Here is a 27,211-nt window from a genome sequence, read left to right as displayed (position 1 = left end):
GGCTGGGGCGTCTCCATAAATGCCTATAGCAACAGATACAGAACGACCCCGGACCCATAGCAATAATAGCACCATTGCTAAAAGAAGAGGAGTTTTCTAGAACGAAGGCACACCCATCGCGAAAACTTTGTTCCTATTTGCCTGGTCTAGGGGCTCTGTCCAGTTCCGCCTCCTTGGAAAGCTGCGCACAACGCGCCACCCACACCAATGGCGTCCCTGCTTCAGCGACCAATCCAGCGGTTGAGAGTCCCTTGGCCCTCCTAAGTTTCCGTCGTCAAGAAGGAAGGGGTGTGTGTCGCGCCTGCGCAGTCAGTCGCGCCAGCGGCCGGCGCGTGGTGACTGCTAGTAGCTCGGCGAGTCACGCTCGAGTACGGTCCACCGAGGACTCGCGGAGCCTCCAGACCATGTCGTGGCTCTTCGGCATCAAGGGCCCCAAGGGCGAAGGCACAGGGCCTCCGCTGCCCTTGCCGCCCGCTCAACCTGGGGCGGAAGGTGGCGGCGACCGTGGTGCGGGAGACCGGCCATCGCCCAAGGACAAATGGAGCAACTTCGACCCGACGGGCCTGGAGCGTGCGGCCAAAGCGGCGCGCGAGTTGGAGCACTCGCGTGAGTGCGCGGGCTGGGCTTGGCGGGCCGAGGCCCTGGGAAATGGGAGGTTTCTCTGAGACACTAGCTGCTTTTGCGACTTTGGTCCTCTTGACATCTTAGCAGCACAGTGGTCGTCTGTAGCCGTATACCTTTCAGGTGACCTGGACGGCCGCTATGGAACATTTGGTCATAGCGGTCATGCATTTGGGGAGACCCAGATTCTGCCACCCCTCTTGCACTTGCAGCTGTCAACATGTAGGACGTAGGAGAGACCCTTTGCCAGTGTTGGCCTTAGCTACTTCTGGGCTCTCTTGCTGCCTCCACGTGGTGCAGGCCAAAAGTCATAGCCAGATCAGGCGATCAGTGTTGTAGTTAATAGTAATCTCCTCCACTTAATAAGAGGAGCATTTCGAAAGGCGTTTGGTTTTAGCAAAAAGATAGTAGATTTTTGTCTTTATTATTGGATGATAGCATTCCACCACGGAACATGAGGCGAAGGTGTCTGTAAAAGTTGATCCTCTCAGAGACAGGTTTTAGTATTGACTGGATCCCCAAAGCCCAGGACTTTCCCAACAAATGTCCTTTTTGCTTTGATGTTGACAGTTTGTGCCAAAATGTAATATAAGATGGATTTGTGTTTATTTTGTTTTGTTTGCTTGTTTTTATAAAGACATTGTAGTCCTGGTTGAGACTCATGTAGACCAGGCTGTCAGAGAAATCAAAGAGATCCACCTGCCACCGCCTCCTGAGTGTTGGGATTAAAGGCATGTGACACTATGCCTAGTTGAAATCGTTTTAACAGCCTGAAGTAGGGGGCTGGAGAGATAACTCAGTGTCTAGGAACACTTGTCGCAATTATAGTGGACCTGTGTTCAATTCTGAGCACCTCTATGGCAGCTCAAAACCTATAACCCCAGTTCCAGGGGATCTGAGGGCCTCTTCTTTTTTTATTTGGAAGATAATTTTGTAATTATATTTATGTACAGAAAACTTAGTGTACATTTAACCCAGTTTAGTGGCGAGTTCTTTAGCCTTTGCCTTTTCCAGCTTGGCAATGTGAGCCACAAACTTAGGACCCAGAACGTTGCCACTGTGTTGCCTCCCCAGTGGCAGTGAATCTCTTCATATCTGTCATTATAATTGGTCCTAATAGCTTCCACCAGCTTATCCAGAGCACCTTTGTCTTCTGAGTTAACCTGTGTGAAGACCACAGTGGTGCATGTCTTCCTGTGGATCAGGCGCCCCAGCCTTGCCTTTCCCTTGATGATGCAGTCGAAAGACCCCTATCTTTCGACACAGAGTAGGCAGGAAAACCACCAGCTCACTGAGGTCTACACCATGGGCAATCATCACCAGCTGAGTGAGCCTTCTTGTTCTCCACCAAGGTGGTGACTATATTGACTCCTGCTCGGAGGACAGGTGGTCTTAGTTCGGATGTCCCCTTTGCCAGCAGCTTTCTTCTCAGCACGGGCCAGTAGCCTTTGCTTCTTCTATTGCTTTGTCTCTGGCCTGTACTTGTGGGCAAGCTTAAGCAGCTAGGTAGCTGTTCGTCTGTCCAGGGCCTGGGTGAACTGCTTAATGTCACGAGGTACTTCAAGCCGCTTATAGAGTAATGGCTTTTTGCCTCTGCAGCCTGATGTAGCGTGGCCATTTGACAACGTGTGTTAATTCTCTTTTGGGCTGGATATACTGCTCAATGCCAAAGTTCTTGGGCCTTTTCTCAAGCAAAAGATTGACCACCTTTTTTGGCCTCCTGCTTGACGATGGTGGGGGCCGGAGCCACCTTGTTCCCCTTGGCCTTTTTTCCTTTGGGCATCTTGCTTGGCTGGAAGAAAGAGAAAGCCCAAGGGCCTCTTCTTGAGGGTACCAGGCATGTGCATATGTATATATGTAGGCACGACTCAAATACATAAAAAATGTTTAAAAAGCCTGAAATGTAGAAGGTGTTGAATAAATACTGACTGAAGGATGTTGTCATTCCCAATTTGTGTTTGAGCATGGATTCTGTTTTTTAAAAGATCCTAAAGGGAAGTCATAATTTAAATAGGTAGAATACGCAGAGCCTCTGAGAGAGAGATGGTCTGATACTTGGTGAGTCAATTCTCTGCTCTTGTGGGGCAAAAAAAAAAAGTCTTGATCTGGGAGTGGTGGCTGATGCCTTTAATTCAACACTTGGCAGAGGCAGACAGATCTCTTGAGTCTGAAGCTGGACTGATCTATACAGTGAGTTCCAGGCTAGTCACAGTACGTTGTGAGATCCTGTCAAATCTTGGCAGTGGTTTCTGAGCCCCCACTGACTTAACTCCAGATATGGGAACAGAATCACCTGTCTCTTGAGGCCCAGCAGAGGTAATGATTTTGTAAATAATCTTATGTTTGCTAGTTAATTTCAGTGGTTGGGTTGAAATGAGAAAAGTGACTGGTTTTCAAGGTATTTCCAGTGTTAGAAGACTTGACATATGATCCAGTGTCCTCTTACACTATTATGTAGGGACAGCTCTTGTTAACTCCTGGGCTGAGGAAATCACTCTCTAGACACACCTAGAATTCCAGAGTTGAATCTTGGCTATTAGTCCCAGGAACACAGGCTGATATCCAGACTGTGTGAAGCAGTAGTTCCAACTCAGTGCTACATCCTGACTACTACTGCATGTAAATTGCTCTCCAGGTGCCCGAACTGGCAGCCCTGGAGCTCCTGTCCAGAACATTCCCTGTCTGGGTTTGTTGCCCTGGCCTCTACGTTGCTTTAACAGAGCTCCTCTCTGGGCCAGTAGCAACTTTCATGGGTTCTGCATGTTCCCATCAGTGCCCTTTTCTTGTAGGGCAGTCTCAGATGGGCATTAAACCTGTGCTGAAGTTTACCTGTTCTGACTCATTTCACAAGAAAATGGACTCGGAGAAGTTAGCTCAGCTTGCCAAAGCCACATGAAGAATAAACAGAAGCCCTTTCCTGTCAGAAGACAGTGTGTCAAAGGCCATTGCCATGGTCTGCTCAACACTTGGCTTCAAAGCTTACTATCTGGTGTAGGGATGTCCTACACCAATACAGTATAGGGTGCCCTGCTGCTGTCTCTACTCCAGTGTGAGTTCTTTTGTCTTTTGTCCTGGTCACTGAAGATCAGAGAGTCTAGGAAGAGATTGGCATGGAAGGTCCTTCCCAAACTCTAACACTATTGCCCTTTGGTAGAATTCATGCCAAATTGCATGTTCTGTCTAAATTGACCCAAATGTCAAGGCATCACCATGGTTCACTAAACCTGTGAAATGTTCATACCATGCTGCCTCCCATCTTAGGCCATCTTCCTTCCCAATACTCATATCACTAACAGTTGTAAAGCTCTGGCTGATGACATGATTGTTACATTCGAAAGTTAACATGAAGAAATTGCAGCTGACTTTGAAGACTTCAGAAATATAAGAAAAGTCATGGGAATAGAATGTAAGAGTTTTAAAAGAAAAAAGCAAGACAGGGGCATAGCTGTTGTATTAAGTATGGGTTTCCTTGGTCATCTTTACTCCCACTTTTTTTCTGTGGTAGGAAGTTTCTATAATAAGGTATTAGTAATGGAAAACCTTCATGGAAATTAGAAGACCTGATGCTTAGGCCTCTTTAGATGTACTAGAAGTAAATTTCTTCCCACTAGATATTGACAAATATCAGTGCCCCCTGATACATAAAACGTAGAAGATGTTTATAATGTAGGTGCATTGTCTGATATCAGATCCTTACTCATCCTCTTGCCTGCATGTTTTTTTACATCATGAATCGTTACAGATATAGACACCGGCTAGAGCTCTGCTTCCCTAATTGAAAAATGCCTGGCATGTTATTGTTCCACAACCCTATACTGGATGAGTGTGTGGTGGGCTTTGTGATGGAGCTTTTGGCAATGTGATGACCCCGGGGATGGGACCTTGAGCTCTTACCAAGCTCTTACATGTTCCCGCCATCCCCAGAGTTTCATGGCTACTGGGCTATCCTCAAACTCACTGTGCAGCTGAGGATGATTTGGGCTCCTGATCTGTTAACTTCCAACTTCCAAATACGAGGATCACAGGCATGCATTGTGTTGATTGTGTATGGTGCTAGGGATCCAGCCTAGGGCTTTTGCATGCTGGGCAAGCAACTCTGACAACTAAGCTGCATGCCCAGACTCACCAGGCTCTCTGCTGGAGATGGGGCAGCAGCTTTGAAAGGAGTGGTTATTGTGAGTCTGGACAGGGGTAGGCACTTGAATGATCCAAGTGTTGTAGTTTCTCATAAAGCCCCTTGGCATGAGTGAGAGGTTCCATGTTTAGTCACACAGATATGTCCATTGGCAGCATACTAATACCCGCTCTCCTGCTCCCCTCTACAGGCCATGCCAAGGAAGCACTGAGTCTTGCACAGATGCAGGAGCAGACACTGCAGCTGGAACAACAGTCTAAGCTCAAGGTGAACTGTGGGCTAGTGCCATGAGGGTGTGGGAGGACCAGCACTGTGGATGTGTCCTCCATTCTGTGAAGGAATTGGGGGACGTAAGGGCTGGAAGCTGAGCATATATGGCTATGATCCTGTAGTAGAGAGGTGTCTGAGAGGGCAGCTCTAGGTGAGGATTGTCTGCACTTAAAGGCAAGGAAGGGGTCATTCTTGAATTTTTTGGGCTTTTGTTTTGAGATGGGGTTTTTCTTCCTTCCTTCCTTCCTTTCTTTCTTTTCTTTTCTTTTTTTTTTTTTTTTTAAGGCAGGATTTCTCTGTATACCCCTGGCTATCCTGGTTTCACTCTAGATCAGGCTAGTCTCGAAATCAGCTGTCTGCTCTACCTCCAGAGTACTGGGAATATATGTATCCCATGCTCTATGATGCCCCTGGCTCAGAGTTTTTCTATGTATCCCAAGATGGACTCAAACTCTTCCTTCTATCTCAGCCTCTCAAATGCTAGGAGTGCAGGTATGCACCACCATGCCTGATTTTTTTTTTTTTTTTTTTTTTTTAATTTCTCTGTGCTCAGAAGAACCCTAGAAGCTGGATGAGGTCATATACTCCTTTAATCCCAGTACTTGGGAGACAGGCAGGTGGATCTTTTTGAGTTCCAGGACAGCCCAGTTATAGAGGAAGTTCTAGGTCAGCCAGGGCTGCTTAGAAACCCTATGTTGAAAAACAAAAACCAGAAAGAACATTTGATGCCAGGGTTTTCAGTGAGCACAGAACAGGCTCCATCCTTAGTCCTTGTCTATTGTATGTCATGGTTGTAGCATCCTGATCTCTCTGGGGCTAGTCTTGCCCACCTGCCTAGGGCTGTGAGCCTTCTGCCTTACCCCAGTCTGTTGTATAGACCAGTTGGCACGCCCTTGGATGCTACCATTTTGTAATCTACAGCATGATGGAATGGGATGTATAGGGTGTGAGTCTTACTTACACAGGTCCTCTTGTGTTATATAGGAGTACGAAGCTGCTGTGGAGCAACTGAAGAGTGAACAGATCCGTGTGCAAGCTGAGGAAAGAAGGAAAACCCTGAGTGAAGAGACACGGCAGCACCAGGCTGTAGGTTGCACAGGCAGGAGTTGGGGTGGGGCAGTGGGATGTCCCTGTGTATCTTTTAGTCACTGACTAGCCAAGGGTTTACTAAGTAGTAGTTGTACTGAGACTTAGACCATTATCGTAAAAATAAACAATAAACAACAACCTGAACCCATGGACTCCTTGGTACAGAGCCATTCTGTATCTGCATATTTGCAGAAGGTGGCAGCTCATCTGTAGCTTACCTCAGCAGCCACTCCAGGGTAGGTCTGGATCATGTTTTCTGATTCTTCCAGTGGCTTCTCCAGCCACAGTGAGTCTTTACTTCTGTCTTCTTCCCTAGAGGGCCCAGTACCAGGATAAGCTAGCTCGACAACGTTATGAGGACCAGCTGAAACAACAGGTAAGCAAGGCATACCTCTGAGAGGCAGGCAGTGTTCTTGGAGTAATATAGAAGACTATGCGGCCAAGTTTTAGACAAGAATACAAGTGTTACTGGGTGGATTTTCTCAGACATAGGCCCTGGCATGTTTATCCTCATGGCCTGTTGCATAGTAAATGTGCTCAGACATGCACCTAAGAGCAGAGATATGCTGTACATGTAGACATGTGTATAGACACATCCAAGCATATATATATAAGCCCTTGCACATAACTTCTTGTGATGCTCCCACAATAGAAGTGGGTTGTGGGTTTTTTTTTTTTTTTTTTTTTTTTTTTTTTTTGTTGTTGTTGTTGTTGTCGTTGTTGTTTTAAATAGTTACACTTGAGGGTTCTTGCTAGATGGGCACCTGTCTAACAAGGTCAGTGAATGATGGAGGACAGGGACCCTGGGCTATCCAAAACCTAGGTAGGCCTCCTTTCATCCCTACTGACTCCCTGCTAAAGGAGCTCAGCCACCTCAGGCTTCTGTTCCTGTTTTGTTTCCTGGGGCATTATAACTGTCAATCTTCGGAGGCAGAGATCAGAATTCTGTAAGAGCCATAGAGTAGAGCTGCAGGCCCTGGGGGTTTTGGAGCCATAAGGGTGAGCTGCTATAAAGGCTGCTTCTGCCTCAGCAGGTGGGGCAGCTCTGAAGCCAGTCCCTTAATGTGTGCATGTCCTGGGTCTACATCAGATGTGTCTGCATTGGAGTGTACCAGCTAGAGCCCCAAGAAAGTTGGGGTTCCTCAGGTGGGCAGAAGCATTCCTGGCTCAGAGCAGCTGCAGCCTGTTGCCTTGTTTTTGTTGTCTTTCTGATTTTCAAAAGCTTTTAACTTTAATGTGACTTCTCAGCAACTTCTGAATGAAGAGAATTTAAGGAAACAAGAGGAATCTGTGCAGAAGCAGGAGGCCATACGGCGAGGTAGGGTGTCACCAAGGATGGGTGGCTTTGTTGGGCATTTTAGTCCTTAAGAAGTGCCTCTACAGAGACTCACTGAGATCTCTACTAAGGACTGCGTTTACAGCACGTGCTTTGACACCAGACATGGTGGATGCCTTGGTTTCACAGAGTTAACTCTGGCCCTTGAATAGGAAGGTACAGAAGTAATTGATTTGAAAGGAACATTGCCCATGTTTAGCTACTGTGGTAGAACATTACTCATCATCAGGCCACCCTGCCACTTTACACATATGTGTTCCAGCAGGGAGTCAGTCTGTCAGGAAAGGTTTGAGGCAACTTGTTGGTGTCACTGTGTAATGACAGTTGGCTCATTGCTTGACGTTTGGTTCCCACTGTTGACAAATAGGTACACATTGAATCTCGTGACATGGTTAGATGTCAATATCAGTAGGTTTCTGTCCTTATTATCCACATTTTTGTCTGTTTTTAAATTAATACGCCATCTGAAAGGTGGTCCAGGCCATTTCAGGGGTCCACCATCTGCCAGAAGGGCTGGCTGTGAAGTATGGGTTGTTCACTGTGACACTGTGCTGTCCCTGGTCCATGCAGTGTCTAGGTCTATGTGTGCAGGTCAGCAGTGTGGGCAAAGGCAAGCACAATATGGGCTGAAGACCACTGTCTTTGCTTTTTTGTGGGACAGCCACTGTGGAGCATGAGATGGAGCTGCGGCATAAGAACGAGATGTTGCGGGTGGAAGCTGAGGCCCGAGCACGGGCCAAGGCTGACCGAGAGAATGCAGACATCATCCGGGAACAGATTCGACTCAAGGCTGCTGAGCACCGCCAGACCATCTTGGAGTCTATCAGGTAAGGGTGCAGCGAAAACTTAGTGCCTGCTGTCCCTGTGGTTCCCAGCTCAAGCTAGTGAGTTACTGACAGTCATTGAAGGGCCTCTATCCTTCTTCATCCTGCAGCTCTGGGTCTGCTCTTTAACACCCCAACCTTGGTAGACTTGTCTTTTGAGAATGACCTGAGAGACTTAAAAGGCTTTTTTAGTTTCCTTTTGACCTTGTCCAGTATCACTTCTAGGAAGTCATGTGACTTTTCCTCATGCAGGACAGCTGGCACCTTGTTTGGTGAAGGATTTCGTGCCTTTGTGACAGATTGGGACAAAGTGACAGCCACGGTGTGTACTACCATATACCCCTAGGGGTGAGACAGTGGGCAGCTCTAGGACAGTCTCCAGGGGCTTCCCTTTTACCTGCTGGCTGTGGGGAAACCTGGTGTTTTGCAGATATGCTCATCACTGGTGTGCCAACGTAGGTACATGAACTGTAACAACTGTCTTTAAGAATTATAGTGAGACATGAGAGTATCTGGGATTAGGGGTATTTAGACAATTCAGTCTTAGTCCATCTCACATTGCTCTAATAAGGTACCCAAAGCTGGCTCAGCTTACAAAACAAAGTTTATTTGGTGTTGGAAAGTCTGAATAGTGCCACCTAATGACTTCTAGGCCCCACTCTCGAAGGTTTTGCAAACTGCAGCATTGCGTGAGACCAAGTACTCAGCATATAAATTTTAGAGGGACAAGTCAAGTCTAGTCATGGCAGTAGCAGTAGCAACCTATCTTGAGCTTCAAACTTCGAATCCAGGCACCAGTGTAGGAGACTGCTAGAGCTCACTTTCCAGTGTCCTTGGAAGAAAATAGTGATAACTTTTTATTTTATGTTATGTAGATTGGTGTGAGGGTCTCAGGTTACTTAGAATTGGAATTATAAACGGTTGTGAGCTGCCGTATGGGTGCAGGGAACTAAACCCAGGTCCTTGGGGAGAACAGACAGTGCTCTTAACCACTGAGCCATCTCTCAAACCTTGGGATAACTTTTTTTCTGCTATTTTTTTTTTCTTCACTCCTTTCTTTTTTTCTTTTTTTGAGACAAGCTTCCTCAGTTATAGCTCTGATTTATGTAGGACTGGCTGTTCTGGAACTTACTATGTAAACCAGGCTGTCCTCAAACTCACAGAGGGCTGGGATTAAAGGTGTTTGCCATCATGCCTGGCCTCCTGGCATTTTTGGTAGTGTAAGCCCAGCCAACTCCACAACTCCATGAGGTAGGAGGTGGTCTGCAGTGTGGGAGATTGGCTCTGACATCTACAGCTGCTTCAGGGAGTCACTGAGGACATCATGCTGGGTGCAGAGGTTGAGCCACTGAGACAGATTGCTGAAGGCACATTGTTTTTCATTATCAACACCTCAGAGTCCTGAGGAGGGAACCTGAGGTCTTAGGGGTGCTAAGCAAGAACTTACCAGTAAACCACAATCTAGCCTGGAATATGTCAGTCTTTATGGAACTTTTAACATGCTAATACATTGACTTTTAAAGGAATTTATGGTTTGTTTTCTAAGAATGAAGTGTAAGTTTTTCGGTGGTTAAGAGAACAGTGGAAGCTTAAGACCCTTAGTGAGTATCTAGCCCTGTACAGGCAGCCACATTCCGTCTTACTCCCTCTGCTTTTGAGGATTCATGTTTTAAGACACAAAGAGAAGTGTTGTGAGTACGGTGTGCCAATGATAAAGCAAGTGCACTGGCTGTGTTGTGGGGTCAGTCATCCATCCAACCAGGGTCCAGTATAGGTGACCATGGGGTCCTTAGCTATTCTTGGGAAGCAGGATTAACTTTGGGGCAGAGGTGCAGTGTAGATGTTGCTTTTTCTGTCCCAGGTGGCTGGATTGACACTATTAGCTGTTGGAGTCTATTCTGCTAAGAACGCTACTTCTGTTGCTGGTCGGTATATAGAGGCCCGATTGGGAAAGCCATCCCTGGTGAGAGAGACCTCCCGTATCTCAGTGCTGGAGGCATTGAGGCATCCTATCCAGGTATGGTCACAGGAAGGGTTTACAGTTCCATATCCTTACCAAGTTTCTTCCCATATCACAAACAAAGTGGTGTGCATTTTCTCTGTGGTTGATTTCCCTCTCATGCTGGCATGGGTGTTTTCTCACAACTATGTTATACCACTGGGGCCTGTTAATCAGTGTTATCTGATTCTGTGACTGCCCCTGGGTATGCTTTAGCTCTTCATGACCTGAGCTCAGAGTCTGTCCAGCCATAGGAGGTGTGAGTATAGCGTGGCATCTAGCTATCTTCCCCAGGCTCAGCTGCTCTCTGCTCTCTGACAGGCTTTTTCTCTGGCTTCAGCTGGGTCTCTTCAGATAACAACAGCACAGGTGGTTGGAAAGAAAAATCTATAGTAAAGAGCTCATCAATCACCCAAGCCTCACAACAGACACTGTTTTTTCAGCCTTGACACTGGGGTACTAGTCTTGGACTCTGTGGGGCGGTTCTTCATGGCATCTCTGTGTCTTACCAACTGTGGTGGTGTCCCCTACCAGGTCAGCAGGCGACTGGTCAGCAAACCCCAGGATGCATTGGAGGGCGTCATCCTCAGTGTAAGTTGCTGTGGCAGCTATGATTTGGGAAGTTCTGTGGGCCCCAGGGAAGAGACAGCAGAGTTGAGCTGTTGTGTTTATATGATCTTTGTGCTTGTGGCTTTGAGATCCTGAAGTACATGTTACTTTCAACCAAACCTATGTTCAGATACCCCATAGGCCAGTCTGGTATCCACAAGGAGTAGGCTGCACTAGAATACCTGTGGTCCTTCCACTCCCTAAGACTGTTTGTAGGCTGGGAGACCAGGTTTCCCAAACCTCATCTTGCTCTGGCAGCCTAGCCTGGAGGCACGGGTCCGAGATATTGCCATCGCAACAAGAAACACCAAGAAGAACAAAAGCCTGTATAGGAATGTCCTGATGTATGGGCCGCCAGGGACTGGCAAGACACTATTTGCTAAGGTAAAAATTCCTGGCTGTGAAGGTGGGACTGGGTTCTGTTGGGCATCTCACCTTGGGGCTGCTTTTGTCACTGGTTCTCAGAGCACTGCAGTGTATTCAGGAGCCACTAGCTCAGATGGTGGGGGATTGTCTATGCTAGGTAGGTTGACTGGTAGAGCTGTAGGGTTGGGACTCTGGAGGGAACATCTGCTCTGTTTCCCCACCCCTCTCTGCCCAGAAACTCGCACTGCATTCAGGCATGGACTACGCCATCATGACAGGCGGGGACGTGGCCCCCATGGGGCGGGAGGGTGTGACTGCCATGCACAAGGTCTTCGACTGGGCAAGCACCAGCCGACGAGGGTGAGCATATAACCCCATGTACATAGGTTTCTGCTCCTAGGGACCCCCACCTGGCACCTAGCTAAGGCCCTGATGTCTCCCTACTTAAAGTTGTGTGGGAGTCCATGGGTAGCCTCTTCTGAAGACAGCTAGGGGTGGGTGCTTATGCTAAATGGTCCATCAGAGAAAATGTCATGCTGAAGGTAAACAGAAGGCTTCCAGTATAAGGGTGCTGCCAATCAGATAGAATTACTGCCAGGAGTGAAGAGCTAGCTCAAATGGGGAAGGGAATGGCCCTAGGCCTCCTTGACTGTGTTGGACCCTCTGAGAGTTGAATGAGAATGTCACTCCAACCCATGCAGTAAACATGGCCAGAGGTCCCTGGTACTGCTACTATGCCTTGGTATTTCCTTTCCTTTGGTCTTCAACATTTCACCCTAGATAACCACTTATTTTTCTGATGCTGAACGGGCATCTCAGCTCTTACTCTGACCAGTGTTGAGTGAGACCTGTGGGTAGGAGAAGCATATACCATCAGAGCTGCAGTTGGGCTTTTAGTGTCAGGATCCTGGAGGCTGTGAGCTCTGGTACCTTCCTGATGTTGGCTTGTGGTATTCAAGCATCCCTTTGACTGACCACTCTCTGGTTCACAGCCTCCTGCTCTTTGTGGATGAAGCAGATGCCTTCCTCAGGAAGCGAGCGACTGTGAGTGTTCTGGAACCCTGTCTTGTCTGTCTTTGGGAATTGGTCAGAGCTGGGTGCTCTGAGCCAATCTAGCAGAGGACCAGCCTAGAGGTCACTATGCTCTGGAGCACAGAAAGGCCAGGCCTTCTGTACAAGCTGAGGCTACTGTTCAGCTGCTCTTCCTTCTAAGTTTGAGGAAGTTTGGGAGATGCATAAGATAAAATAATAATGAGTCCCCCTAACTAACCACACCTGCCCTTTGCAGTGATTCTGAATCAGTAGGAATCCAACGTTTGGCTGTCAGATCAGGCTTGTGTTCCTAACCCCTGCTTTTCCCTCTCATCAGTGTCTCCTATGTCACTTTAACTTCGCCATGTACAAACTGCTCCTCAGGCTGGAGAGTGATGTGATACTGAATATTTTCTTTCTATAGGAAAAGATAAGTGAAGATCTCAGGGCTACTCTGAATGCATTCCTACACAGGACAGGCCAGCATAGTAGTAAGTAAGTGCAATACTGCCCCTAGCTTCTCGTGCAGAGTATTTTTGGGCATTGTTAATTCTTGGTCCTCATAAGGGAGCTAAGGCATAACTGACGTACCATCATGAATAGTACATAGTGTGTGGGTTGGCAACTCTCTGGGTTGTCTTCATGTTTCTACCTAAGAAGGGCTCTTTTTTTTTTTTTTTAAGATTTATTTATTTTATGTATGTAAGTACACAGTTGACCTCTTCAGACACACCAGAAGAGGGCATCAGATTCCATCACAAATGGTTATAAGCCACCATGTGGTTACTAGGAATTGAACTCGGGACCTCTAGAAGAATAGTCATTGTGTTTAACCACTGAGCCATCTTTGCAGCTCTTAAAGGCCAGTTTCAAAAAGTCAATATGAGACATGAGAAAGTCTGCTGGGTTAGTCCCTGTCAATGTGGCCACCCAGTTTGAAGATCACCTCATGCTTTGACATCCAGCTGTCCACATGCAGCTGAATATGTCTTTTTTTTTTTTTTTTTTAAGAATTAATTCATTTATTTTATGTATATGAGTACACTGTAGCTGTCTTCAGACGCACCAGAAGAGGGCATCGGATCCTATGACAGATGGTTGTGAGCCACCATGTGGTTGCTGGGATTTGAACTCAGAACCTCTGGTAGAGCAGACAGTTCTCTTAACCACTGAGCCATCTCTCCAGCCCCAGCTGAATATGTCTAAAGACTGCTTTCAGGGCACTAACACCTAGGCCTGAGCCCAGAATGCATTTGCACTTCCTGGGAGCTGATCCCAAGTGTCATGTGTTGAAAGGATGGAGCCTTCCTTGGTCTTTATCTGTGATATTGGGACTGGGGTAGCATCAAGGCCTTGAAAGATATCCCAGTAAGAGCTGTCTCCCAGGGTTTTGTCCAAAAGCCACTGGCAGGGTCAGTGCCTATGGTCAGACAAGCTTCTCATCCAAATCCCCTAATTCTCTTCTTAGCTTACTAGGGTAGGACCCAGCCATTTAGTATGGCCATTTTATCACAAACACCCTCTTACTCACTATGGTCATGGCCTGACCCAGGGCCCTTGGAAAAAAGTGATTTGAGGGCAACAACAGAACCTGAGGACACCAGGCAACCTTGATCATGGTTGTACTGATAGCCTGATGGACCTGGGGTTTCCTGAGTTAAAAAGCTGTCAGGGGCAACAGGTACATCTCAGTGACTGAACATTTGCCCATCATTCTTGAATCTCTGGATTCAAACCCCCATCTCTCAAAAACAAAACAAAAAACTTGTCAGGGAAGGGAAGTTGCATCCACTTATCAGATCTACCTGAGGAGGCCTAAGAGACCCTACTGCCCCTGAGTGACTTGTGATTGGACAAACCCTCAGCATGCACTTTGTGGCTGCAGGTTCATGCTGGTCCTGGCCAGTAACCAGCCTGAGCAGTTTGATTGGGCCATCAATGACCGCATTGACGAGATGGTCTGCTTTGCCCTGCCACAGCGGGAGGAGCGAGAGCGCCTGGTGAGAATGTATTTTGACAAGTTTGTCCTTAAGCCGGCCACAGAAGGAAAGCAGTAAGTGTCCAGCCCCGTGGGCTTCCCCTTCCTGACCTGGAACCTGTCTGAACGCTTCGTTTCCCTGGGGTTTAGGCCATCTGTGTGGGGTCACATTCTGTATATGTGCCCTGGCAAAGGTGTTTCAGTCTTGGGGACCCTCAGCCCTTCCTCTTTATGGGAGAACAGTTGCAAGCCTGCCCCAACAGCCCATTCTCACACTTTTAAGTGCCTGAGTCACTGAATGCTGGCCATCAGGAGAATGTGGTACCCACCACATTTGCTCTGAGCCTATTGTACTAGGTTTGGAAGTTGCAGTTACCACTCTCAGCTATTGACTAAGTGTAACATGGCTTTCTCCTGTCTAGTTGCATATCTGCCCTGCCATTCCTCAAAGCTGCTCTGCAGCCATGTGGGGACAGGGAGAAGCCATGCTCTAATGGTACAGGCCATCACTGCTGTGTCTAGTATACTTCCCATACCTCCCATCAGCAAAGGCTGCTCTGCTTTCAGCCATCTCCTGGGGCCCAGGCTCCATGGCATTCAGACTTCACGTCCTGACCTGAATCCCTCCTGCTGCCTGTTGCCTTTTACTGCTGTGAAGAAAACATGGCTCGGCCCTGGTCCTGCTGTTTCCTGTGGGCCCATCCTCCAGCCCAGCTGGTCAAATCTCCTGCCTCCTGCTAGCCTCATATCCCCAGCCTCAGCTTAGGCATGCAACCTCTATTTATGTTTCATGTATTTCGGCGGCTTTTGGTCAGATGTTATTGCTGGAAATTTGAATTGCAGGGCCCTTTACTTAACTGTTCTGTTCCTTACCTAGAAATCTACCTGTCATTGGCTGAGCATTTAACTATGCCTGCTCTTTGGGAGCTGAATATGTAGTTGTAGGCTGGGTCTAATAAGTGGGAATGAAGGCAGATTGGGAGAGTATAGCTCCATCTGCCAACCCTGCCTGGCTCCAACCTGGCATTTCCTGCAGGTCAGGAAGGAAGGCTAAGGATATCTGGCAGAGTTTACCTCATCCAACTATGACTTCACAAAGGAGCCCACTCCCTAATAATATCCACTTCAGGTGGAAGTGTCTGATAGAATGTGATCTTGGGCAGCTTTGCTCGCCAATCTCCCCATCCTCCTTTGTGTAGAGCCATGGCAGCTCAGACCCACTTGGGAACTTTTCCTCCAGACGCTTGAAGGTGGCCCAGTTTGACTACGGAAAGAAATGCTCAGAGGTCGCCCAGCTGACGGAGGGAATGTCAGGCCGGGAGATTGCTCAGCTTGCTGTAGCATGGCAGGTGAGTTAAGATTGTAGAACTCAACCCACTCTGAATTATTGTCCTAATCTCCTCATAGTGAGTATGTTCTCAGAATTTGTGCCAACTTCACCATGTCCTTGTAGCCAACTTTTGTAACCAAATAACAGTCTAGTCACTTAAACTTGGCAGTGCTTTTCTAGATGTGCACGGGACAGTCCTATTTAGGTTTGGATTTTGTAGCCACTAGGTACACTAGGGACATATAAGCTAGCTTAGCTGCCTCAGCATACATCTCAGATGCAGCACCCTGTTGTGGTCAGGAGCTCTGCCCTGTCCTTGTTCAGGGTCTGTTCCCACACTGACAGTCATTTTCCCACGTTCTGGAGGCTGAAGTGTAGAGGTTGAGGCCAACGTGGTAAGACCTTGCAGAAGGCTCTTTTTGGCTAATAGAAGTCAAGGTTTTGCTGGGATTTCATATGATAGACAGCATCTTTGAGCCTTTTTGTCTTGTGCATGAATTCCAAGGAACCAGGGATTTTTTCTGTGCCTTCATTTCAGTGAAGTTACTTTCTTGGAAAGATGATCTCTAAATATATACTTATGAGGATGTTAGACCTTTGGCATGTTAAATATTATGGGGCAGTACACTGAGCTCATCCTAGTAGATTACCTGGCTCACAAAGCTTTCACCAGGGTATCTCACCACTCTTGCTTTAGTGTATTGTCAGAGTAGCAACAGATCAAATAAGGTTTTACAAGGGAGAGCTGGACATGCTCCCTGAGGGTCCTGGTAGTTGATCAAAGTGACTAAAGTTCATCTAGGCTGTTCTCTGGAGAGGAACAGGAAATACAGGAGGACTACCCAAGGTACTGCCTAGGTCCTGCCAGCCATGGAATAACACAGACCTGGATGTAGTTGTTTTTACCCTAATCCCCATAGATTCCTGAGTACTTGCATATCACACAGACCCTTCCTTGCTCTGGAGCCTCTGTCTTCCATGCATCTCACGATAACAAAAGTTCTGCCTTTGCAATCATCCCTTCTAGGGACTCACTGTGTGTGTGTCATACACACACACCTTAAACATAGAATATTGGCTTAACCACTTTGTTTTTGGTTTTTTTTGAGACAGAGTCCCTCTGGGTAGTTCTGGCTATCCTAGAGCTCTCTATAACAGATTGTCCTTAAAGGTGTTTATCACCATACCTGTTTGTTTGTTTTATGTGGGGTGTTTTTGTTTGCATATATGTCTGCATACCATGTGAGAGTCTGGTGCCTGCAGAAGTCAAGAAAGGATGTCAGAGCCCCTGGAATTGGAGTTATAGATGAGGTTGTGGGCCACCGTGTAGATGCAGGGACTTGACCCTGGGTCCCCTAGAAGAGCACCCAATGCTCTTAACACTACCCTCTTTCGGGCTTGAAGTGGAGTTTTAGTTTTGAATTAAAGGGGATCTTGTCCTTACATAATGTTGATATTAACCTATTACCAGATATGTGATTTACAAATATTTTCTCCCATTGGATAGGTTGTCTTTTTATTCTGTTGGTAATATTCTCTTTTTGGTTGTTGTTGTGGAACTTGCTGTGTAGACCAGGTCAGCTACACATTCATAGAGAACCATCTGCCTCTGTTTTGTGTACAAAACTTACATTTTGATAGAGTCTGATTTATCTGTTTTTTTTTTTTTTCTTTTTGTTGTCTATCATGTCATGTTTAAGAAACCATTACCAAGCAGAGTATGTTGGCACACCTGTGATCCCCAGTATGGAAGCCAAGCCAGTAGGATTGCAAGTTCAAGATCAGCCTGGGCAACAGTGATCTTAGCATTTAAAATTGAAGTGAAGGATGGGGATGTAGTGGTGATAGGAGTGTCAACCTACTATGTGCATTCCTGGGCTTGATCTCCTGTATCACAAAAAAATGAGAAATACTAAAGTGGTTTGATGCTGTGTCCTTGGGGGTGGGGTGCAGGTGCTTTTGTTTGTTGAGACATGAACTCACTTTAGCCCAAGCTGGCCTTGAATTCTCTTAAAATTCTCCTGCCTCAGTCCCCCAAGTATTGAGATTACAGATATGTTCCACCAGGCTGGGCTTAGGATTTGTTGTTGATGTTTGAGACAGGTCTCACTGACTGGGCTGGCCCACAACTCTCAGAACTTATGCATTAGGTTCTGACTGAGACTTTGGAACCCTGCTTATCAGGACTGCTGGTCTATAAGTTTCAATGCTGTCTTCATCTGGCTTTGATGTCAGGGTAGTGCTGATAGTATGGGGAATAATAGTGTGTCTCTCCCTTCCTTTCCCCTTCATTGTTGAAGGTTTAAGGAAGATCAAGACTATTTCTTGAAATATTTTAAGATTTTTTTTATTGTATGTGTATGTGTAATATATTGTATGTATTTTATGTGTATTCATGAGTGCCTACATATGCTTATGTGCACTATATATGCATGCCTGGTGTCTATGAAGGCTACATGCAGACATGAGGCTGGGAATGGTGGCACACACCTTTAGATCCAGCAGGGGCAGAAGCAGGCAGATCTGTGTGAGTCTGCAGTCAGCCTCACTGCAAGTTCCATCTACGTATCAAGTTCCAAACCAGCCAGTTATATAGAGATCCTGTCTTAAAAATACAAGAGTACATTGATTGCCCTGGAGTTACAGGTGGTTGTAAGCCACCCAGTGTTGGTGCTGGGGACTAAACCTGGGTCTTTGCATGAACACTAAGTGCTGTTAACTACTGAGCTCCTGTTTACTCATTTTTGAGCTGGGGTCTTACTATGTTGCTTAGCTTGGCTTTGAACTTCACAGTCAAGCAATCCTACCTCAGCTTCATTGAGAAGCTGGTACTACAGACTAACCACTACACCTAGTTAAATTTAAAAATTTGAGTAGTTTTAGATTTACAGAAAGTTGTAAGATAGAGCAGAAATGCTCATCTCTGGCAGGTTCTGAGTGTTGCTGTGTTTCACACCATTACTTATCTCTACCTTGGCTTGCTTGTAACTCAGGGTTCAGCCCAGGTTCCCCACAGCATGAGCCCTGATGTTTGTCTTGTGTATTCCACCTAACCTGAGTTCCTAGGCTAGCTGGTGGGTAAGCTCTCCTCTGCTAGGCCTTTGGCAAAGTATAGCTACTTAGAGAGAGCTGCCACCCTACCATCCAGCCAGGGCTCCAATATAGCTACCCACCTTGTTTTTGGTCTTGGGTGAGCTCAAGCAGGGAGAGAGTATCCATGACTCCAATACCTCTCAAAGGTGGTCTGGTTCTAGGGTTAAGACTTCCTCCCCAATGAATCACAGTAGGATAGTGGACCCTAAGTACTCTGTTTCTGGTTATCCTGCTTATCCAGATGAGACAGAATACCATTATGGTCACCTCTTTCCAGGTGACAGTGTCTTAGCCATACTGTTATATGTAACTCTGTGTCCTGTTCCTTTACAGTGTGTCTTAGTGCCCTGGGTGGAAAATCCTCTTCCTGGAGTGTTCCCTTCATTACATTCAGACTTCTCCATACCTTGTGCTGATGCCTTTCTAAACATGCTCTGCTTCAAGCAGAAAATCAGCAGGAGTGTGGTCTCAACCCCCTGTGAGCCCTGTCCCTTTATAGCATTTAAAGAGTACAACTTGACCAGTTCAAACTCCTTCTGCTGGTCCTGGAGTGCCATCCTCGGGGAGGATAAAGAAGTGAGAGGGGTCATTGTCATCCAGTGGGAATAGACATGAAAAGAAGTGTCCAGAGAGGAGAACCTCACACTAACATCACGCACCCTGAGGATAGGGGCCAAAGCCTCTGTTCAGGAGGCCTGTAGAGTATGCATTGCATAATCTGGCCTGAGTAGTTGCTGTGTGACCTGGTGTATGCCTGAGATGGGAGATGGAGCCAGAATAACTTAGGGGCTTTTGAGGGTTTTGCATTTTGTGTCCTGCTCAGAGGGAGTTACTTTTCTGTATACAGAGGGTGGGGGGAGCTCTGTTCAGGCTTTTTTTTTTTTTTAAGGAAGTTATTGAGAAATTTATCAGCAGTAGCACTGGACTATGGGTCCACTAGTACACTTAGGTGTGCTCACTGTGCTAGTGCCTAAGGTGGCCTCTGGGTCTAGATCGAGGGCCTCCTTGTGTAAGCAACTCACCTCTCTGCACCATCTTTTTTACCAGGCCATGGCATATTCGTCTGAGGATGGAGTCCTCACGGAGGCTATGATGGATGCCCGTGTGCAAGATGCTGTTCAGCAGCACCAGCAGAAGATGCAGTGGCTTAAAGTAGAGAGACCCGATTCTGAGGCCGGCAAGCCACCACATCCTTCACTCCTCAGCAGCTGAGCTGGACCCGGACACCTTGTACACCTGACTGGGGACAGCCAGTCTCTATGACCACACTTACTGCTTCTTCCTTTCCTGTCTTCTTTGACCTCTATAAGAGGTCAACATTGCCCCAAATGCCTCTGCCTAGTCGTGGGATGCTGGAGGTGTCAGCTTCTCTGCCTCCCACACCTGCTAGTCTCTGTCTTTCTGATGCTGGCAGAGGGAGGCATACTGCCTTCCTGTACCTGAGCACACTGGTGAGCCAAGTCTACAAGCCCAGAGCAGAGAATACAGAGTGCTGTACCACAAGCCAGTGGCTATGCCAGCAGGACTGGGCCTACAGGGACCAGGCTAAAGGCACAGAAGGCCCTCTGCTTCCTGGACATTACTCCTACACATCTGTGCCAAGAATCGGCCCAGTCCTTACTTGGTAGAGTGGATCTGGTGCTAGACAGCCCTTGGCTGGGGCCAGCCAAGAATCAGAGAGCTATGGCCTTCCCTTGACTGGATCTGGGCCTTTTAAATCCAGAATCTAATAAAACTGTGACTGATTTGCTGTTTTTGTCTGTTGGCTGAGGTGGGGGGTCTAGATGAAGGGGCCTTTGATAGCCCTGGGGTTAGAGATGACGGAAGAAGCACAGGCTGGAGCTTTCTGGAGAATTTACTGGCCAGGCATGGTGGGCTTCACAGTGAGGGCTGGGACACCTGGGGCCACCACATCCTTATTGCTGCTCGGGCCCGCCCCTCCAGTCCCACCCTCCAGTCGCACACGCCCCATGCACATGCTCCCGTGTGCAGATGGGCGTAGGCCCTGACACATCCCTCCCCTCCAGACGGACGGATGGACAACAGGTGCTCAAGAAACAGTGCTTTCACTGAGATGTGGCCTTAGGCTAGTGAGGACCAGGCCAAGCCTCTCCCCGCTATGGACCCACCACCCCTGGCCCCAGCACCTCTAAGAGCCTGCCTTTGTGTCCTGCTCACTGTGGAGACCAGGCTGCTGTCCCTGAAGCCCAGAGGCCATCCCCACCCCAGCCCCCACCCAACCCCCTTTATAAAAAGAAGAGACAGCACCTTCCACTGGATTTGCCTGCTGGCCACAGCCCAGCTGGCCACAGCCCAGCATACCCTGGGCCTGAGGCCGCAGTCCCGTCTTGCCAGCTGGGCGTCCACGAGGTCCTTTTACATGTGCACAGCAGCCCCGAGTCCTGGGCACTCACAGGTGCCGTGGGCTGGGGTGGCCGTTGTGGTAGAGCTTCTGCTTCACGTGCACCATGTTCCCTGTAGGCTCCTCGAAGGGCCTGTGTGGCCGCCGGCCCAGCTCCCGCAGACTGCACAGCTTGGGCAGCCAGGTCCACGAGCCATCTGCAGAGGGACAGGGCAGTCAGGTGGCCGGGCTGGGCCAGAAGTGGTGCCCGCAGCAGCGCGAGGCACTCACCATAGCGCCGACCAGCCCTCCAGGCGCGCACGGCACAGTGCAGGACACCATCCATCCACACCAGGAACCAGCTGATGCAGAAGCCTAGCAGCAGGCCCAGCATAAGGTCGATCTCCTGCTTGGTCACATTGTCTGTCACAAAGTAGTTCTCAGAGGCGTCCACCACCGACTGGTCCCCGTCGTATGGGATCACGTAGTGGATGTGGTGCCTGGGGGCGGCAGGGTGGGCTGGCACCTCTCCTGCCAACCCTGGCCCAGCCTTCCCCAGGTCCGTGCTGGGCTGGCTAGGGGACCCAAAGTGGATGGCTCCATTCCTATGGGCCACCCTGGGACGGTCTCTGAAGCAATCCCTGTGTGCTGGGTTGGGAGGGGAAACAGCACCCCCAGGCCCAGATCAGGTCACCTGATGGAACTGCAGGGAATGGTGAAGACAGTAGCCCTGGAGATCAGGAGTGAGGTTCAAGGAGGGTAGGGATGGTTGGGATGAATGTCCACCCAGTATGCCATCCTTCCAAAGGTCCCTGTAGCAGGTTTCACATTCACCTACTTACTGGCCCTGAGGGGCTGCCAAGATCTTAGCACAGCCAAATGAGTAAGGCCCACCAGGCATGCTCCTTGGCCTCCACGTAATGCTCTCAAGAGGCCAGGAACAAGACCAGTGATTGTTCTTGTTCCCCTGCCACACTCATTGCCTCTGGCTTTCAATATCTACCTCACACTCGTTCTGCTGGAGGTTTGAGGGATCTTTCCCCTCATGCATGTACCCCACAGATCACACATCTATCATACACTTGGTGTTCTCATAATACTTTTCCCCAGCTATTAAGGTCTAAGCTAGACAGGTTTTAGAGCCCTCTCCTAGGTGTAAGACCACTATGGCCTGGTCTATGTGCCTCTTTGCTACCCTGTCCTTGCTGGCTTATTGGAACTGCCCATTGCTTTCATGCCTAGATCATCACCCTTGCTTACACTAGAGTTCCCACATGTTTCCCACTGGCTGCTCATTCCCCCTTTCAGAGCTGTTTGAACACCACTTCCAGGAAGTCCTTCTATCCTGTTCCAGGAGAAGTGAACCACCTGATAGTCCACTCCACAAAATCAGGAGTCTGGATGTCGGGGTCTACTGGTCTGGATACCAAGGTTGCCACAGGACCACATTCTTAGCATCCCTCATCTTCCTAACAGTTGCAGGAGCTGACTGGGCTTCTGCTGAGCCTGCCTTTCTTGGCCCACCCACTTCCAGAGCCACTAGTGGGTGGGCCTCTCCACTGCCCACCATGTCTGCTAGGAGCTCCAGCTGCCTGTGAATCTCCACGTGGGATCTACAGACACCTCAAATGTATGCTGAAAATAGCTTCTTGCTTCCTAAACTTGCACCCCTTCCTCCTCTCCGCAAGAGGCTGGTACCTGTGTCTGCCTGTAGCAGACCCACAGCCATTCCCCAGTGAAAAACTCTTCCTCCCTTGTGCCCATTTCTGCTTATGTCTCTGGGCCCAATAAGGGACACATGGGTGCTTCTTCACAGTGGGTTGGCATTTTTAAACCTGAACCTAGGTAAGCAGGGATAGGGAGGGACGGGAGTAAGACTCCTCAGATCCCCTCTGATCTTCTTGGGAATGCCCAGGGGCTAACTACATGGTCTACAGTTTGGCCAATCCCAGTGGGCAAAATTTAGGCTGCTAGCTCTCAGTTGTTACTGGAACTACCATGACTGACACCTAGCAGCCATCACTTGCTCTTAAGCAGCCACTGTTACCATGATGGATGGATGCTATTGATCCTGGCACAGAAAGTATTGCTGACCAGGGGGAGGTAGTGTTTCCACACCATCAGGGATTGACACAGGCTCCGGTGGGACTAGGTAGGTCAGCCTGGACCCATGTCCTTCTGCTGGACTGTCCCCAACATACAGCTGTTCCAGAAAACAGAAACAAGCCACCAAGGAAGCCAGAAGGATCCTAGGTAACCTACAAGTAGGGCAATGTGAGGTCCCAGCCACTCTGTGGCCTCAGGAATCCAGGGGTTAGAGGCTATGACCTGTACCCTTACAATTAACTTGGGTATCTACAATTCTTCCTCCCCTGGCCTGGCTCCTCCTAACTGTATCAGGCCCCTGAGGGCCAGGGCTCAGGTCTTCTGAATGAAAGCTAGATGTGTTGTGTACAAAATGAATGTCTTTGATGTGTTCTACCTTCATGACACATGCTTGCCATGTGTCCATTTGAGATCCAATGTGTATCGTGTATACACGCTGTCCGCATGCACAGGACATAGCATGTATACTGTGGACATGGGCCCCACAAGCCCCACACCCATGCACTGTGCACACTTTGGGTATGAGTATGGTGCGTTACACATAGATGCACATTCACTCAGCTTTGAACCAGCCACCCTTTCTGTGGGATGCTGTCATGTGCACGGATCTGTGTGTACACACAAATGCTGCCTGCTGTTGTGCTTTGTTCAGAACATTAGTTTACATACATGTCTTCTGTCTAAAAATCTGCAAATAGCCATGTACAAGGCAGACACATGTGTACAATTACTCTACAAGTGTGTACACATAGGCAAACTGTCAACACCACATGTGCACATGTGTACAGAAACCCCATTTGCAAATTAATCTGCAGTCACTGCACCCACACTGAGATGTTCTGACATTCTCCCTGAGCACACTGAACTGTATATTGTTTTATATACATGTACTTGACATACACATATATGTAATCAATATACAAAAGTGCTTTGTACAACGAATTTACATACCCTGTATGTAGAGTTGTGTACAAAGCACATACATGTAGAGAGACACACGCAGAAACACTGTCCATATGATGTGACTCTCCACATTTTTGCACACGCAAGCCTTACTTCAGGTTCCACTCTACAGGTGTCTGTTTACATGGGTTCACAAGTTCTTGGGATGCTACATGGGATACACGTGTATAAACTGTGTAAACATACTCTAAGAACGTACCCTCTGTCCTCTGGTAAATATTCAGTGTGCTGTCGTGGACAGCGCTGCACCAACCACCACGTTACAATAGCCATGTATGTAGTATCTATTCCCGATGTTCATGAGCCCACTGACTGGGTCCAGTATGTACATACTATCTTGGGAAGGCTTCGGAACTCACCTACAGACATAGCCTGGGAACAGCAGAGCTAACTCATGTCTTTTCTGAGCCCTCTGATGTATCAGATAGACAGACGGTGTGCACCAAGCTGGAGCACAGGGCTCTGGAATGTGTGACCACACAGCAAATTTTCCTACCATGTCCAATGCATGTGAGGGTCATGTACGTCCCCTTTCTACTTGCTGTAACGCACATGATCTGCAGCACACTTGCCTGTACCCACAGCCATATATGCACTTACAAGATATGCAACTGTCCTGACATACCTTACACCCATGTGTGTAGGGACACCTCTGGAGCTGAAACACAGGGTGGGGTAAGGAACCAAGGTTCTTGGATTCTAGCCCCATTCTTTCCTAGTTGTGTAACCTTGGAAAGTCTACTCTGTAAAGCCTCCATCCACTTCCCCCTAGTCTGACCAGTAGGGACAACGGTTATCGTATGAGGGCATCTCTGGAATGAGTGCATGCGGATGTTCGAGTGCGCTGTGTACGCACATGTATATGCACAGACAGTACACACATGCGCGGCTCATGAGAAGATGTTTATTTCATACATGGACATACAAACATGCAAGGCCAGAAGACTTCATCACTACACATGCACAGAAGGGGAGGTCCCTGAAGGGTGTGGTGGGTCTCATTGTGACCTTGAGCAAACCCCAGCCTACTTCAACTCCTCCTCTGAACAATAATCAGTTGTGGCAGGTGTTCCTCAAGGTAGGCCCTTCCTATCTTGACCTCCTGCACTTGCCTACCATGGACACAGTAGGCCCAGGAGGAAGACTTGGGTCATAGACAAGACTACTGTTCCAGGCTTAACCAGCTTCCTGGCTTCCACTGTGGACACTATTCAAGGATGCTGCTCTCGGGCCTCTGGGCCCTGGACCAGGAGGCTCCTTGGCCCATAATGCCACCGCCAGGAAGCCGTTTCTCTATAAAGGAACTGGAGGAAGGAGTTCCTAACAGACTCAGTCATGCTTCCTTTCCCAGGGAGGCAGCTGGCTGACCTAGGGTTGGCCACCCCTCCCCCAGCACCTGGCGGGCAGAAGCGGCCCCCATCTTTCAGCCAGGCTCTGCGGCCCAGCCTGTTCCAGGCTCACCGGCCAAGTGGGGCCCGCTGCACAAGTGTGATCACGCGTGTCGTGCCTAGAGCCGGGGCGCACTCACCGGCCACAGTTGCAGTGGCAGACGCGGTCCTCGCCCCGCAGGTGCGGGAGGATGTAGTTATGGAATCGGTCCAGCAGCGCGTTCATGTCCATCAAGCACGCGATGGCCTGGAAGAGCCCATGACCGGTCAGGTCGAGGAGTGGGCCGGGCCGAAAGGGGTACCAAAGGGGAGCATTGGGCTGCAGGGGCGGATGGGTGCGTGGGGAAACGCAGGGCAACCGGAGCGAGGGCAACGCAAGGTAGCAGCGAGGGCAGCGCAGGGCAAGCGGCGGAGGGCAGCGCAGGCCGCACGGGCCGGTAAACAAGGAAGCGAGGTGGGGTAGGCGCGCGCGCGGGCGGCGAAAGCAGGGGGTGCGCGCGGGAAGCCCCTCCGCTCACCATCACGATCGACGCCCCCAGAATCATGAAGATCATGGTGTTCGCACTCATGGACATCGGGCGGGGCCGGGCCGGGCCGGAGCGCCGCCCCCCGGCCCCGGTGCCCCTCCCGGCCCCGGCCCGATGCTGAGCCCGCGCCGCCTCCGCAGAGGTCAGCGCTCGCGCGCCCGGCCGCCGCGGACCCCGGGGGCAGGCGCGGGCACAAGCAGCAGAGATGTGGGGGTTGCTGTGGGGTCGCTCGCCCGTCGCCCGTTGCTGGCAGCCCTCCGCTCCGCCCTCTGGTGCTCCCTGCGCCCGGCTCCCTGCGGTCCGCGCGGCGGCCCCCTCCCTCCTCCCTCTTCCCTCCTCCAGGATTCTCCCTCCCTCCTTTTCTTCTTCACTATCTCCTCCCTCCTCCTCCTGCCTCCGCCTCCGGGGAGGGACTTCACCGCCCCGCGCCAGCCTCCAGGGGCGAGGTTCTCCACTCCTATGCCTGTGACGCAGGCCGAGACCCCTCCCCTCCGGCCTTGGCTCCACGTTCTGCCCCATCTCATCAGTCTTGGCTCTGGTCTCCTCGCCCAGTGCCGCGCTAGACTAGGCCTTGGCCTGGACCTGGTGGTCGTTTCTGCTCTACTTCTCCAAGGCCCCTCCTCCTGGTTCTCCTGGTTCCAAAGAGGGACAGGAAGTGTCAGCACCCAGCCTCCTCCAGCAAGAAAGTGCCATCAGAGGAGGGGCCTGCAAAGTCAGATGAGCCAGGGACTATGACTACATGACCAGAGAGGTAGGAGGGCAAGAGGGTAGGCGATTGTGGGAAAGACTAGCTGACTTCTGGGAAGGAAGGGAAGCTGGGACAGTTAGTTGCCTGAAGCCAGTAGCTCAATGTCTATGACAGTCATACTGGGAACAAAATTGAGTCCCAAGCCCTTGTGCTGGCCCCAGAGCTGACAACGTAAGAACCAACCCTGGCCTGTGTGACAAAAGCAGGAAGAGGAGAGTTGACCTCCAGCCCTCCACCCCCAAATCTAGACCCCACAGTGTCCAGTGGTTTCAGTTGGAGTTCAGTTGTATCAGATTACACCGGCCTTGGGCTGTTAAGGCACAAGGTACTGACCCTATCTCTCAGAAGGGTGGTCTCAGGTATGTCACAGGGCTGGGCTCAAGGGCCCTGGGTAGCCTCTTCCTTTGCAGGGGTCAGGCCAGGAACTCAGGACAAATAGCAGTACCTATTTCATGG

General features: G+C 49.2%; 2 protein-coding genes across 3 annotated transcripts; one reads left to right on the top strand and one right to left on the bottom strand.

The window, feature by feature from the left end:
• Positions 1-326: 326 nt before the first annotated feature.
• Positions 327-20,428, top strand: LOC308424052 (ATPase family AAA domain-containing protein 3A). Of its 2 annotated transcripts, none has more exons than XR_013975120.1 (16): positions 327-606; positions 4,947-5,023; positions 6,011-6,112; positions 6,432-6,491; positions 7,364-7,433; positions 8,113-8,278; positions 8,528-8,597; positions 10,137-10,292; positions 10,809-10,865; positions 11,142-11,267; positions 11,485-11,609; positions 12,242-12,293; positions 12,706-12,776; positions 14,167-14,281; positions 15,500-15,608; positions 19,730-19,866. XR_013975120.1 is itself a non-coding variant. In XM_080920920.1 (16 exons), the coding sequence occupies exons 1-16, from the start codon at positions 405-407 to the stop codon at positions 19,892-19,894; spliced, it is 1,776 nt and encodes a 591-aa protein (XP_080777046.1). In that variant the 5' UTR covers positions 327-404; the 3' UTR covers positions 19,895-20,428. The 2 variants fall into 2 exon arrangements, 1 of the variants encoding a protein (XP_080777046.1); XM_080920920.1 differs by having other exon boundaries at positions 14,167-14,334; positions 19,730-20,428.
• A 664-nt stretch (positions 20,429-21,092) lies between these two features.
• On the bottom strand, positions 21,093-26,279 carry TMEM240 (transmembrane protein 240; the record flags this gene model as incomplete). The annotated part of the gene is made up of 4 exons (XM_080921840.1): positions 25,999-26,279; positions 25,621-25,727; positions 21,315-21,523; positions 21,093-21,241 (listed from the first exon to the last, which is right to left on the bottom strand). The coding sequence occupies exons 1-4, from the start codon at positions 26,053-26,055 to the stop codon at positions 21,093-21,095; spliced, it is 522 nt and encodes a 173-aa protein (XP_080777966.1). The 5' UTR covers positions 26,056-26,279.
• Between the last annotated feature and the right edge of the window lie 932 nt (positions 26,280-27,211).

This window comes from Micromys minutus (genome assembly GCF_963924665.1).
Source record: "Micromys minutus genome assembly, chromosome: 9".
Classification (NCBI taxonomy): Eukaryota; Metazoa; Chordata; class Mammalia; order Rodentia; family Muridae; genus Micromys; species Micromys minutus.
The sequence above is the reverse complement of the archived record's forward strand: the minus strand, read 5'-3'. Positions and strand labels throughout refer to the sequence as shown.

Excerpts from the sequence above, each read along its gene's own strand:
- LOC308424052 (XM_080920920.1), top strand. The coding sequence starts at position 405 with ATGTCGTGGCTCTTCGGCATCAAGGGCCCCAAGGGCGAAGGCACAGGG. Across the intron at positions 10,866-11,141 it reads TGGAGGGCGTCATCCTCAGT|CCTAGCCTGGAGGCACGGGT; the intron begins GTAAGTTGCTGT and ends TTGCTCTGGCAG. Across the intron at positions 12,777-14,166 it reads ACAGGCCAGCATAGTAGTAA|GTTCATGCTGGTCCTGGCCA; the intron begins GTAAGTGCAATA and ends TTGTGGCTGCAG.